At 51.5% G+C, this 12,826-nt stretch overlaps 1 protein-coding gene across 1 annotated transcript in view; it reads right to left on the reverse strand.

Annotated features, from left to right (window-relative positions):
• SOCS7 (suppressor of cytokine signaling 7) overlaps positions 1–8,557 on the reverse strand; it is a 38,813-nt gene extending 30,256 nt beyond the window's left edge. Inside the window, exon 1 of the mRNA XM_030541712.1 lies at positions 7,821–8,557. Within this exon, the coding sequence (XP_030397572.1) occupies positions 7,821–8,557 (737 nt within the window). The remainder of the gene's footprint in view (positions 1–7,820) is intronic.
• Between the last annotated feature and the right edge of the window lie 4,269 nt (positions 8,558–12,826).

Consider the following 12,826-nt stretch of genomic DNA (forward strand, 5'->3'; position numbering starts at 1 on the left):
GTAGCTAAAACATCTCTGAGGATTCCTGTAAAATTTCCTTTCCAAAATTTACCTAGTACGAGGCCTACAAGTTTAGCCACGTACTACCACTGCCCAGTGAAAATTAGCCTGTACAGTATCCTTGACTAAAGGATCCTGAAGGGCTTTGCACAGTTGGGTATTATCACCAATTAACATAGGAGAAACCAAGGCTGAGTAGCTGTGACTTGCTCAAGATCCAAGTCTGTTGCAGAAGTGGGAACTTGAAACTCTGCAGTCTCCCTTTCAAGGCTCTCATCTAAAATCTAGCTCTTCGTGCAAGAGGTGATCTTGCAACAGTAACGACAGAGTTAAAAAGTGGTCAGAATTCTCTAACTTGATCCCTTGCTTTATACTTGAAAGTTCTATTTATAGAGAGCCCAACCACAATTGTATCTGAGCACAGCCCGTGCTGACCATGAACTGTTTAAAAAAAGGCTCCAACAGGCAGGCCGGCTGGCTTATGACCTCACAGGAAGCAGGTTTTTTTGTCCACAACAAATAAAGAACCTAGCCTGTTTAAAGCTTGCTTTACAGAAGTTTAGTTTCATGCTAGAGGCTGCACGACAAGGTTCCTGTGTTGGTGGTAAGAAGTACAGGACTGCTACTTGAGTGCTTCCAGGCAAATCAAGCCTGAATCTTGGCCTTTGAGCAAGACATGATCTTAAAAGTGTGCTACAGAATTCTAACTAAGTGGTAGCTTCCAGTAAGGCAGACAGCAAGCTAATACTAGAGCATTATCTTAACAAGACTCTGCCCAACTGCTGGCCACTTGAAAGATGTCGAATGCACTACTCCGGAAATCCCCCCTCAGGCCAGATGAGTCAATTACTTAGTGCCATGCTTCACAATTTAAGAGCAGTGCCATTCAAACAAACATGTTTTTCTACATTCAGCCTTGCAACATTGACATGAAGATTTACCAACCTAGACATAAGCCCTTCTTTCCCATCCTTACCATGATGGAAATGCCAATATTTTACTTGCCCATCCAGGAGAATCTCTCACCCTGGGCAAGCGGGATTTTACAAGGCTGACTTGGTAACTCTCAAGCTCTCTTCTTCACCTCCATTTTTAGATTTGCAAGGAGGAAGCACTCTCCATAATCTGAATGCTTCCCTTAAATCCACTAAAAGGTTTTGCCTTTGTTCTTTGGCTGTCCTATCACAAGCCTCTTAAGATGCTAGCCAGTTTCAGAGAAAATTAGCTGTCTCCCAACTTCTGCAAAGTGTTAAGCTGCACAGAATATCAATTTAACCAAGTTTTTGGAACACTGAAATCTAAGCTCCAGTTTTGTATTACCAGGCATTAAAAATTGTTAGAGTGCAGAATATGCAAGTATAATCCTGCCTTTACTGCAGGGCATACAAAATTCTGCTGCCATTTATACCTGAGTAACTTCATTGACTGATGGGGTAGCACAGGTGTGAAGGAAGTATTCCATTCTAGTTTTGCAAATAAGGACAGTAGTGAGAAATACTCCTACCATTTAGATACTGATCACTTTTATGGAATCACTTAAAACCAAAATAGTTTGGAATTAAACCTCTAGCCATCTATTATTGAAGCCCTATTTTATCCTTAGAGGAATGAATAGCACGGAGCAGAAACATTTTAGACCTCTGTGCCATTACCAAAATGGCTACATTTTTACGCTACTATTCTATAATCATGTTGAAAAAAAAGCACCATGTGTTATTTCTCACTTCTAGATCTGCAGTGGGGTCAGATCCAGAAATGATTCACAAGGACCGGACTCTGCTACATTTCACTATTAAACTCAAATGATCTCTTCTAACATTTCCTTTCCCTCTTCTCCTCAAGCACAGCAATGGTCTCCAAACGAGGGTGGAAAATATTAATAGTAATCAAGTGTGACCGTCAACAGAACACCGCTGCCTCAGTTTAACTTATTATTGCAGAAGATCCCTTAAGTGTCCTGAGGGAGCCATACGTTGGCATTATGGTGAACAGGGCACTTGCTAAAGAATGCTAATGATAGAATTTCCAAGCGGCTCACATGGCACGAACGCAAGTCTGAGCATCAGATGAGCCATATCAAATATCATGGATGACATGGCTAAGATGAGGTATCTTTAAATCATTAGAGATCAGAGGAGAAGAGTGTTTTAGGTTCAGTTGTCCATCATATCAGTAGAAGCTGAGACAATAGCCATGAGAACTCATTGTTCTGTAGTAAGTTAGGACAAGGTGACTTAAATCTTTTCCATTTCCAGTTTCTGTAATTGGTTCCAGACAGGCAGAGATGGTAATAAGTTAAATTGGCTTAGATCAAAGTCCTAGCCAGTCAGCCCCACTGGGGTCATGTGACACCTTCTGCATATGAATGCATAAAGGAATGTTAGAAGTGACTGTAAAAAAGATCAAATCCTTGATCGTGGGCAGATGCTGCTGGCCAGAGCTGTATGTGAACTAGCTATTGTAAACCGGCTACAAGACTTGGGCCCGGGGCGGCTCTAGCCTTTTTGCCACCCCAAGCCGGCAGCACGCCTGCGGGAGGGTCCCTGGTCCTGTGGAGTGCCTGCGGGAGGTCCGCCGGTCCTGCAGCTTCAGCATACCTGCTGCCAAATTGCAGCCGAATCCGCAGACCTCCTGCAGGCAAGCCACCGAAGGCAGCCTGACTGCCACCCTCACAGAGACCATCAGGCAGCCCCCCACCGCTTGTCACCCCAGGCACATGCTTGGAGCACTGGTGCCTGGAGTGGCCGCTGCTTGGGCCACGAGCCTGCAACCGGATTCATTCAACTGCAACTGGATTCTCTTATTGAAGTCACTGGGACTCTGCCTGTGCAGATGCAGTTGCAGGATCCATGCCTAACTCTGCACTCACATGTTGAATATGAATGGAGCAGTGGTGCACAATGGCTTCGGACAGCCATTTCTGTGATGCAGCATTTATATATCAATGCTCAGGCACAAAGGCAGGAATATTGCCATGGGTATCCCTATATTAGGTTGCAGTCAGGGGCGGCTCTAGCCATTTCGCAGCCCCAAACACAGCGGTACGCAGCGGGGGGTGCTCTGCCGGTTGCCGGTCCCGCGGTTGCCTGCGGGAAGTCCACTGGAGCCACCTGCTGCCCCCCCGGCGACCGGCAGAATGCCTCCACGGCATGCTGCCCCAAGCACATGCTTGGCATGTTGGGGCCTGGAGCCGCCCCTGGTTGCAGTCAAAGTCTGCCCTAGTTCATCAGAACAGACTATTGATCTTAGATAATGGGGTCAGTTTTCCTTTCAACTTTTGCTACATTTACTAAGCAGAGCTGCAACATGATCCCTCAAGGAATCTGAATGCTATGGATTGCCTGGGCTGCAACTTCAAATACTGGGGATTCTGCTTAGCAGTAACTTTTAAGAAAAAGTCGCACTGGGTAAACACCCTTCTGCAGTATAGAGACAAAATGTCTAAGCGTCAGTATCTTAGAACAGGAATTATTTGGGAAGGGGCCAAGAGTCAGATATACTGACAGGAATCTGCCTGAAAGCTATGTAGCAAGTCCAGGAATAGCAGCCTTTGACTGGATCAAAAGTCAACTTTGAACTGACAGGAGAAGCTTTCCCCTTAGACCGCTGCAGCCTCTTCCCCAGTCCTAAAGTTAGTCTTCATGGAACTGATTTTTCCCCCAAAAGCCTTGAGCAGCAATATAATCTGGTCAGGGCAGCCATCTGTGACTCACTTTAAATGCCATGTCTATACTAGAAAAAGTTTATTTTAACATGTTAGCTAACAAATGTTAAAACACTGGTGGAGACAAGGCACGCTGCAGATTTAACATGCATTAGCTCAGGGGTAGGCAACCTATGGCACATGTGCCAAAGAGAACGCAAGCTGATTTTCAGTGGCACTCACACTGCCTGGGTCCTGGCCACCGGTCCAGGGGGCTCTGCATTTTAATTTAATTTTAAATGAAGCTTCTTAAACATTTTAATACCTTATTTACTTTATATACAACAATAGTTTAGTTATAGATTATAGACTTATAGAAAGAGACCTTCTAAAAATGTTAAAATGTCTTACGGGCACGTGGAACCTTAAATGAGAGTGAATAAATGAAGACTCGGCACATAACTTCTGAGAGGTTGCCGAGCCCTGCATTAGCTGATTGAGGTAAACCCAAAGGGAGAGCACAGGATTTACCTCAACCAACCAACATGTAAACATGCCTTGTTTACACTAGACTTTTCACAAGTGTTAAAGATTCCCCTTTTCTCCTAGTGAGGACAAGGGCAAAGAACCAGCAGTCTGCACAAAACACTGCTGGCCATGAGGAACCTGCAGATATGGGCATCCTCAGGAGAGCAACTCAGCTAAGCAGTGCAAGTGAATTGGTATCTTGAGAAAGGAGACCCAGCATACAAGTTAGGAAACCTAAAACATCTTCCATACTTTGAGGCAACTTAGGAGAAGGAGAAAAGACACCATTTAACCTCCCGTCTGAGGTTATACTAACAAAATAGGGGGCAGAAGCAGCAGTAAGGACCCTGGTGCTGCCCCACTGCTAAAGCACAGCGGGTCCAGCAAGTTTGAGCAATGCAGTACATGGTTCCCTGAAAGCAGCCTTTCTTCCTTCCCACTTCTGCACAGAAGCAGATTGTGCCCATAAGGTTGCAGGCATGGTCAGCAACCCACCACCCTAACCCACTCTTCTTCACTGGCACGAGATGGCATAAAGCTCAACTCTCTAGTAGCTAGCAATGGATGCTCCACTATGAAGCCTCCTGGCAAGTAGGGGAACGGGAACAAAATACAGTGATGCACCTTCTTTCCTATCCCTCACAAGGAGAGCTCCATGAAAAAGTGCCCATGTGAACAGAAGGCACAGTTTAAACCTAGACCTTTTTGAGAGGACTTGTGAAGTTTGATTCAGCACATTGAGCTAATTTTTGTTAAAATACTGCCTAATGTGTGCAACAGAATCCCATGCTTCCACGTGTAAGAGTTGGAAATTGTAAGAGCAGTGACCATTAAATTCTCCTACAAAAGGAAGAATCCAAGTGGCAGTATGTTCTTTCTGATCGAAATCTGTTAAAACGTAACTGCTAATTTCACGCCACTTTATTTCAGTTCTCAGAAATCATAAAGACTTCCAGTTCTGGTCAACGGCAAGAACAAGGAGTGAGTGAACAAACCACAAGTACATTAGCAAAATAGTGTCATTACAAGCAAATGGAATCTCTGCCATCTAAGGCCCACTTATGGTAAATAGAGCTTGTAAGCCACAGTATAAAGCAGCTTCAATATCCCACCGGTAGAGAACCACCAAGGCTCATCTCAGGAGTGCATTAACAGTACTTAAGGCTCAAACACATTGACCAGCATTAAGTGGTAACAAGCTGACACTGCAATTTAGCCAAGAAGTTTAGGCTATATGATCTCAGAGGCTAACTCATGACATCCCCTATTTAGAAGCAGCCAGTAATTTCAGTCTCCCAGCCTACACCAGTAAGGTGAGCAAGATTTTTGGCATATTGGTTGCATAGTTACCACAATCTGGTGCTCTGAGCCACAACTCTGCAAAGGTTGTTTGCTACTCGCTCCTGAGATGTTGGGGGATTTTCTTGCTCACCCATCATAAATTCTTAAACTACACCCTTCTATATGTCCTCTCTTCGCAAAAGGACTGGCATTAGGCCAATCAATTCTCCTGGTCAAGGACTAGACTGTTTCCAGAATCCATTAAATGCTGCTCCTGGGCTGACCAGAAACTTACTTGAGATCTCAGCAAGGCACTCCCTGCCTCCCCACCGACAAAAGCCAAGTAATGTCACCTCTACAGCATCCCCAGCCGCAGAAGCGAGCATGTAGCCTCTGCAGTGCAATGGAAGCTTGGAACTCCAAAGCCCACATGGTAACATGGAGAGCAGAGAACAGGCCACCATGTGAGCCCCTTTTGGTCCCAAACACTTCACTCCTCCTGCTGAAGCAGTTTCCGTTTGTCTCTATTAACTTATGGCTATCACAGGAACAAATACAAGCTCACTGGATATGCAGAGCTCACATGTGACTATTCCTACTCCAGCGCTGAATATTATTGCTGAAGTCATATTGGAAGTGGCCCAGGAGAACATAAGGCTCATTCTTTTGAGAACACTGTTCAGCTCTACAATTCTTTTCATCAGTGGCTCACGAGATAGGTGCTGACTTTAGCACCCCAGGAATAAACAAAACAGAACAGTTCAAACACTGGCTCAAAACCGTGAAGTCACCTGCTGATGGAGACAACAGCACAGCTAGTATCACCAAGTCTACAGTAAAATTTAGATTGTGATACTAGTGCTTCCTAATTTTTGGACAAAAAGAGGGGGTTGTTTAGTTGGTGTTAACAAGCCACTCTACCTTGAATGGTTGCTTAGAATGTGCTCTAACAGCTTATGCTAAACACCCTGTTCCACCTCATATTTAGCTGTGATGCTGGGACTATCTTTCCCAGACCTGAAGAAGAGCTCAGCATGGCTCCAAAGCTTGTCTCGCTCACCAATGGAAGTTGGTCCAATAAAGCTAACACTTCCCCCACCTTGTCAATCCAAGTACAAGACAAGAGACAAGACAGCAAATGGAAACAGACAAATAGATGGAGGTAGGAAACAATGAGACAGTACAGGCCAGCACAACAGGCTGCAGTCTCAGCACACTCCAAGCCCAGCCAATGTCAAGTTTTTTTTAGGCATGCCATGACTGCAGTCACTAAGCGAAGAGCTGCAGTTAGAAAGCTCTAGCAGTAATCAAGGGCCTGATGAACTAAACCTTCTTAAATGAAGAAGTTCTGCCCTGAGGATGCATACACCCAATACTACAACTCAAGAACCCAAAAGCCCATGGCTCATTCTTCTGGATATTTAACAACTATTCCTTCCCAGGTGCTGCTCCCAAAGCATTGCTGGGAGTGTATTCCTGCTTACACCTGACCTCCGTTGGTGGGAATGCTGAGCCCCTCAGAACAGGGATTTAACAGCAACAAGCACAATATTGGATATACATATTGGATCTTTGTGCTGAGAACCCACTCATGGTGCATGCCTGCCCATGGAGCTGAACAGGCATGCTGTTGCATAGGCATGCCAACCTCCTTCTGTCGGCATACCCCTGCCCCTCCTGGTGAATGGACACTAAGGCACCCTTCTGCCCCACACCATGGCACACACTTGCCATCTCCCATACCCCCCTCCCACCCTTACAGTGAAAGCACAGAAGCTGCATGCCATGTTATATATCCCTCTCCCTCCCTTGCATTAAAGGTGTACACCCCGGCATACACACCCCTCCCCAGTATGGCTTCTCGGAACCCTTGCAGAAAGAGCATAGGACAGTCTGTAGCCTGGCCTCATTCCTCACACCCTTAGGCCAAGGGCAAGCGCACAGGTTGTTGCTATTCCCATGCACCGCCACCACCTCCATACTCTTGACATCTGCACCCACAAGCCCACTCAGACCCTTGCCTGGAAAACACACCCCTATTGCATCAAGAACATGACGGGGGGCACCCCCAGAGCCCCTGCTCCCTCTGAGAGGTCAGCAAGATGCAGCACAACCACTGCCCGTGCCCCCTGACGTCTCCTGCACCCGGCGCCTCACACCCCCGTGATTAGTGCATGGCTGCTGTAGGCCTGCCCCCCCAGCCTCCCCCCCACAAACAGCCCCAGCCCACTCCCTTGGACATTCCCTGCCCCAAGCCTGCCGAGCCGACCAGTGCGCTGCCCCCCCTACCCGCCCCCCAGCATCGGAGAACCCCCAGTCCCGAGCCCTCCCCCCATTGCTAGGCCCCCTCTCGCGCCCCCCCCCTTACCTGCCCGAGTCCTGCTCCCGGCCCCTGGGGCTGGACACGTCGGTCAGGCTCCCGGCCGAGGCGGGCAGCTCCCCCGAGCGCCTCCTGCCGGCGGCGGGCTCCCCCCCGGCCGAGGAGCCGCTGCAGCTCTTGGTGCGGAAGAAGCGGCTGAGGCGGATTTTGAGCGAGCCCTTCCTAGCGCCGGGGCCGCCTCCCCCGGGCGGCGCGGCAGGAGGGGGCGGCGGCTGGGCCCGGCCCCCCGGCCTCCCTCCCACGCCGGCCCCGGCCCGGCCCGGGCTGCCCAGATCCTCCTCGGAGCCGCTCTCGGCCTCGTCGGGCTCCAGCGCCTCCAGCACCAGCAGCGCGTCGCTGGTCTCCTCGGCGGCCGGGCCCCCCGGCGCGGGCAGCAGGCTGAGGCAGGGGCAGCCGCCGGGCCCCTTCCCGCGCCGCAGCTCCAGCGCCGCCAGCTGCAGCTCCAGCCCGGCCGGCGGGAGCCCCCCCCAGCGCGGGCCCGCCTTGGGCTCCAGGGCGCAGCGGTGCCGCGGGCAGAGCAGCTCCGAGGGGCCGGGCCCGTCCCCGTCCCCCGGCCGCCCCACGTTGCGGAACACCATGAGCTGCGGCGGCGGGCGGGAGCCCCTCAGCGGCGGCGGGGAGCCCCCGGCCGCGCCGCCCGGCTGCGGCCCGGCCCCATAGCCCAGCAGGCGGCTGAGCACCCGGTACGAGGCCGCCTCCGCCTCCCGGAGCTCGGCCCGCTGCATCCCCCGCCGCCGCTCCCTCAGCGGGTGGCCTGCCGCCGGCCACGCCCCCTCACTTCCGCCGCAGGCCCCGCCCCTTCGCTCCGGTCCCTTCCGCCGACCCCACTGCAAGCCCCGCCCCAGGCCTCACCCCTCACCTGCGTCCCTCGAGCGACGTTAGCGCCGACGTCCCTAGGCCCCACCCCTTAACTACGTAACTCGCCCTACGTCAGCCCCGACTCCAATAGGCCCCGCCCACAACCAAGTACAGGCCCCGCCCCCTTCCCTAGGCCCCAGCCCCGTTCCAGCCTAGTGTGGCTCCGCCCTGTCTCCGATAGGCCACGCCCTTACCAAAACCTAGGCCCCACCCCTTCTGTTTTAAGCCCCGCCTCCTGATTGCCCCCCCCCCCCATCAGCCCTATGCCCCCCTACCCTTCTTCCTGGCACTGAGCCTGATGTGTATTGTGCTGGGCACTGTCTGTGGGGTGGGGCTTAGCCTGCCCTCTGATTTCCCCTAGCCAGCCCATCACTGTGCCTGCCGATTATGGGGTGATGTGACACTGACCTAGGGTGATCCGACAGGAAGTCTGAGAAAGCAGGACGGGGTGGGGGGTAATAGGGGCCTATATAAGACTAAGCCCCAAATATCAGCACTGTCTCTATAAAATCAGGCCTTCTGGTCACCCTACAACAGGGGTTCTCAAACTGGAGGTCGGGACCCTTCCGGGCAAGGTTATTACGGGGGGGGGGTCATGAGCTGTCAGCATCCACCCCAAACCCTGCTTTGCATCCAGCATTTATAACGGTGTTAAATATATAAACAAGTGTTTTAATTTGTAACGGGGGGGTCACACTCAGGCGTGCTGTGTGAAAGGGGTCACCAATACAAACGTTTAAGAACCACTGCCCTACACTGACTGGTCTCCTCTGATTGCCCCGTTATGTTTCCTTTTCCATCAACCACCTTCTCCACCCGTCTGTGGTCTTAGGCCCCCAGTATTGCAAGTCATTCTGCAAGGGCAGCTCAATGCAGCCTCAGTCACTGATGATCCATTTGCAGGATCAGGGCTTAAAATCTCCCCCACTATCCATTCCTATCTCTAATCCCTGCTCACACCAAAAATATAACTGGGTTCAAAAAAGAATTAGCTAAGTTCATGGGGGACAGGCCCCTCAATGGCTATTAGCTAAGATGGTCAGGGACGCAACCCCATGCTCTGAGTGTCCCTAAACCTCAAACTGCCAGAAGCCGGGGCTGGATGACAGGGGATGGAGCACACAATTTGCCCTGTGTTATTCATTCCCTTTGAAGCATCTGTCACTGGCCACTTGTCAGAGACAGGATAGTGGCTGTCTGGACCATTGGTCTGATCCAGTATGGCCCTTGTTATCTTCACTTGGCCTAGCTCACCATTCTCTCCATATCCCATCACAGCTGCCTCCAGACTCCCTCCTCCCTCTCGGCTCTGTAACGCTAGGCCCCCTCGCTGCCTCCATCCCTCCCAAAGCATTAGTTAAGGTCCTTATTCAGAACCAGTAACATTGCTCCTCGATCCCATCTGCTCCTCACCAGGGCTAGTTCCTGACTCGGAGCCCCAAAGGCTGCAGCTGAAAAGAGGAGGGTTCATCAAGCACTTACAAGTCCAGCAGAGATTCAGCCCCTTCACATCTCAATGGAGCAAGTGCCAGAAAGGCAGTGTGACCTAGTGGGTAGGATGCTGCTCTTAAACTCCGGGGACTTGGGGTCTAGTCCTAGCTCTGCCATTGGCCAACGTGTGTGAGCTTGGCTGAAGTGGCATGGGCGGGAGAGGAGTCTGCCCGGCCCCCTACCCATTCAGTGGCAGCTGGGAAGCATAGACAGGAACAAGGGTGGTAGCCAGACAGATGCCAGGAGCTCAGACAGGAGACAGGGCTGACCACAAGCACCATCCCTGCCGCCCATAGAGACACCCCCTTACCCAGCCCTTTGCTCCCCTGAGCTGTTGTCTATACAGATGCCCTGAGTGTGCCCCCAGCCCCTCCTCTGGACTCATCCTGAGCTGGAGTTAACTCCTTCCTGCCCGAGAGGTGCTGCACAGAATCTGGCCCCCAATAATTCCATAGACAGGAGCAGACCCAGATCCTCCCCCCTGGGAGTTTCGTGCCGAGTTGAGGCTCTGGGGTCTAAGTGTTGATACAGTTTCTCTCCTGGCTGCTGAGCACCTGCAAAACACAACGCCTGGAAATCCAAACTGAGCTACGTAAAGGAGGAAACTGAACATGGACTAACATTAGCAAAGCGGCTAGTTGAATGTAACAATATGGAACTTTACAGAAAAGGGGCTGAATGGAAACCAAAGCTCAGCCCAGCCTTGCAGCTGGGGTAATGGAATGGAGAAAGCAATTCACTTTCACATCATTACATGTGATTTGAGTGAAGTGACCAGAATGCAAGAGCTGCATTCGGAGAGAGTTAAGTTCAGCGCGGGGGAAGGAGACACGCAGCTTTTCTCAGCAGCTCAGATCCCTTTAAATGATGATAGACGTTAGACCCAGCAGCGTCACTGACTGCCCAGTTGGCTTAGGGTTGGCACTCGAAAGTGGCCATTTCAGCCCAGTCGCATTTCTGGGAGAAGGATTAAGGGCAATTCTCTGAGGATACCAGCGAAGGAGGGCATGAAACAGCAGCAAAAGCAACTAAGGAGACATTTTCCAAAGCCCCCTTATGACACGCGGCACTGGATTTTTCAGGGTTGGGTCAGCTCCCTCCGGACAAATGCTCTGCTCTGATTGCAAACTTCAGTCTCCCAGGGCAGGCCACGTCGGTCAGGAACATGATCCCCATTTCACAGACAGGGAAACTGAAGCACAGGGTGGGAGGGTGAAAACTTGCCCAAAGTCACCCAGCCCCGCTTGCTGGACTTACACACCTAGGCTTTAACCACTAGGCCGTGCTTCCCACTCCCGTTAACTGCTTCCCTATAAGAGTGCAAAGGGGCCCCATGCCACATCACGCAGGGAGAAGTGCAGATTCAGTCAGCAGCCCCCGGGGGCATGTCTGTTTCCCACCTGGGACCCTGACTCCATGGAAAAAGGCTCCTGAAAGTGTACATGGTGTTATTGCAGATATGCACCTAGATCCAGCAGCCCTCTCAGGGTGCCAAGCAGGACAGGCTGCTCAGTCCTTGTGAGCAGGAGATAGGCACCAGACATAGACAAGGGAGATGCAGCATCTTCTTTGTGCTGAGGAGGAGCGTAGCTGCTTGCTCCCCTCTTAGGTCTCTCTCCTGCTTCGAGGCAGCATTGCCCAGGGTCCCTGTGCTCCCCATCACTTTGTAACTTGCAGGCCTGTGGCCCACACTCTGCCCCTGCACCATCAGGGCCAAGCCTGCCCTGTGATCTTGCAAGTCAGGTAACCCCTCTGTGCCTGGGGTGTCCTCTTTGTAAGACATGGGGCTGACCTGCCTCTCGAGGGGGCTGGGCGGCAGCATTCCTGCGTGCAGAGTGCTTCGAGAACACCCAGGGACCGGTGCTTTGCTGCAGAAAGGTGTTAAAAAGGAAAACTGAGTTGTAGCGAAGATCTGGGTTTGCTTCCTGGCTCCCCTACAAGTTGTGCGGGGCCAGATCTTTCAGAATTGCTCAGACTGTTAAGAAATGAGCTCTTCTCGAACCTCTGGCCCGGGCTGTGGGTGCTCGAAAAATCTCATCCTTAATCGATCTGTGCCTCAGTTTCCCCATCTGTAAAACAGAGACCATAATACTCCACTGATCCTGCCCCTTGTCTGTTCAGACCACCAGCTCTTCCAGGTGGGCCTATCTCTTACCATGTGTCTGTGCCAGGCTGAGCACCATGGGGCCTGATCTCAGGTGAGGCCTTCTAGGCTATACTGCAACGTAGCTAGTAATTGCCCTGTGAATCCAGGGGGAGGGGTTCTCCAGAGAGGGTCTCTAGGGCCAAGGTCTCTCTCCGGCTTCATCAGAAGCCGAGTGATTCCACTGTAGTTTCTGTCACTGCCCCATGGCAGCGCCACCTTTGCTATTTTAATGTGCACCTGGGCATGCCTGCCCCAGGGCACAGCGTGGGCTTTATGGCTGCGCATGCCAGCCCGTCCCTGCCGGGGGGCGAAGGACTGAGAACTGGACACTTGGGGCAGGAGTGACTATGGGCATGTGGAGTTAATGGGAAAGGGGATTTCTGTGATGTAACAGCGCCCTCTGGTGACACAAAGCCAAGTGGCTGGGCAAGGTGAAACCCTGCAGTGGGTGGGTGGCTGGGTGGGTGGGTGAGTGGGTGGGTCAGGGGAGTCCTCTTGC

This window comes from Gopherus evgoodei, chromosome 23 (assembly GCF_007399415.2).
Source record: "Gopherus evgoodei ecotype Sinaloan lineage chromosome 23, rGopEvg1_v1.p, whole genome shotgun sequence".
NCBI lineage: Eukaryota > Metazoa > Chordata > Testudines > Testudinidae > Gopherus > Gopherus evgoodei.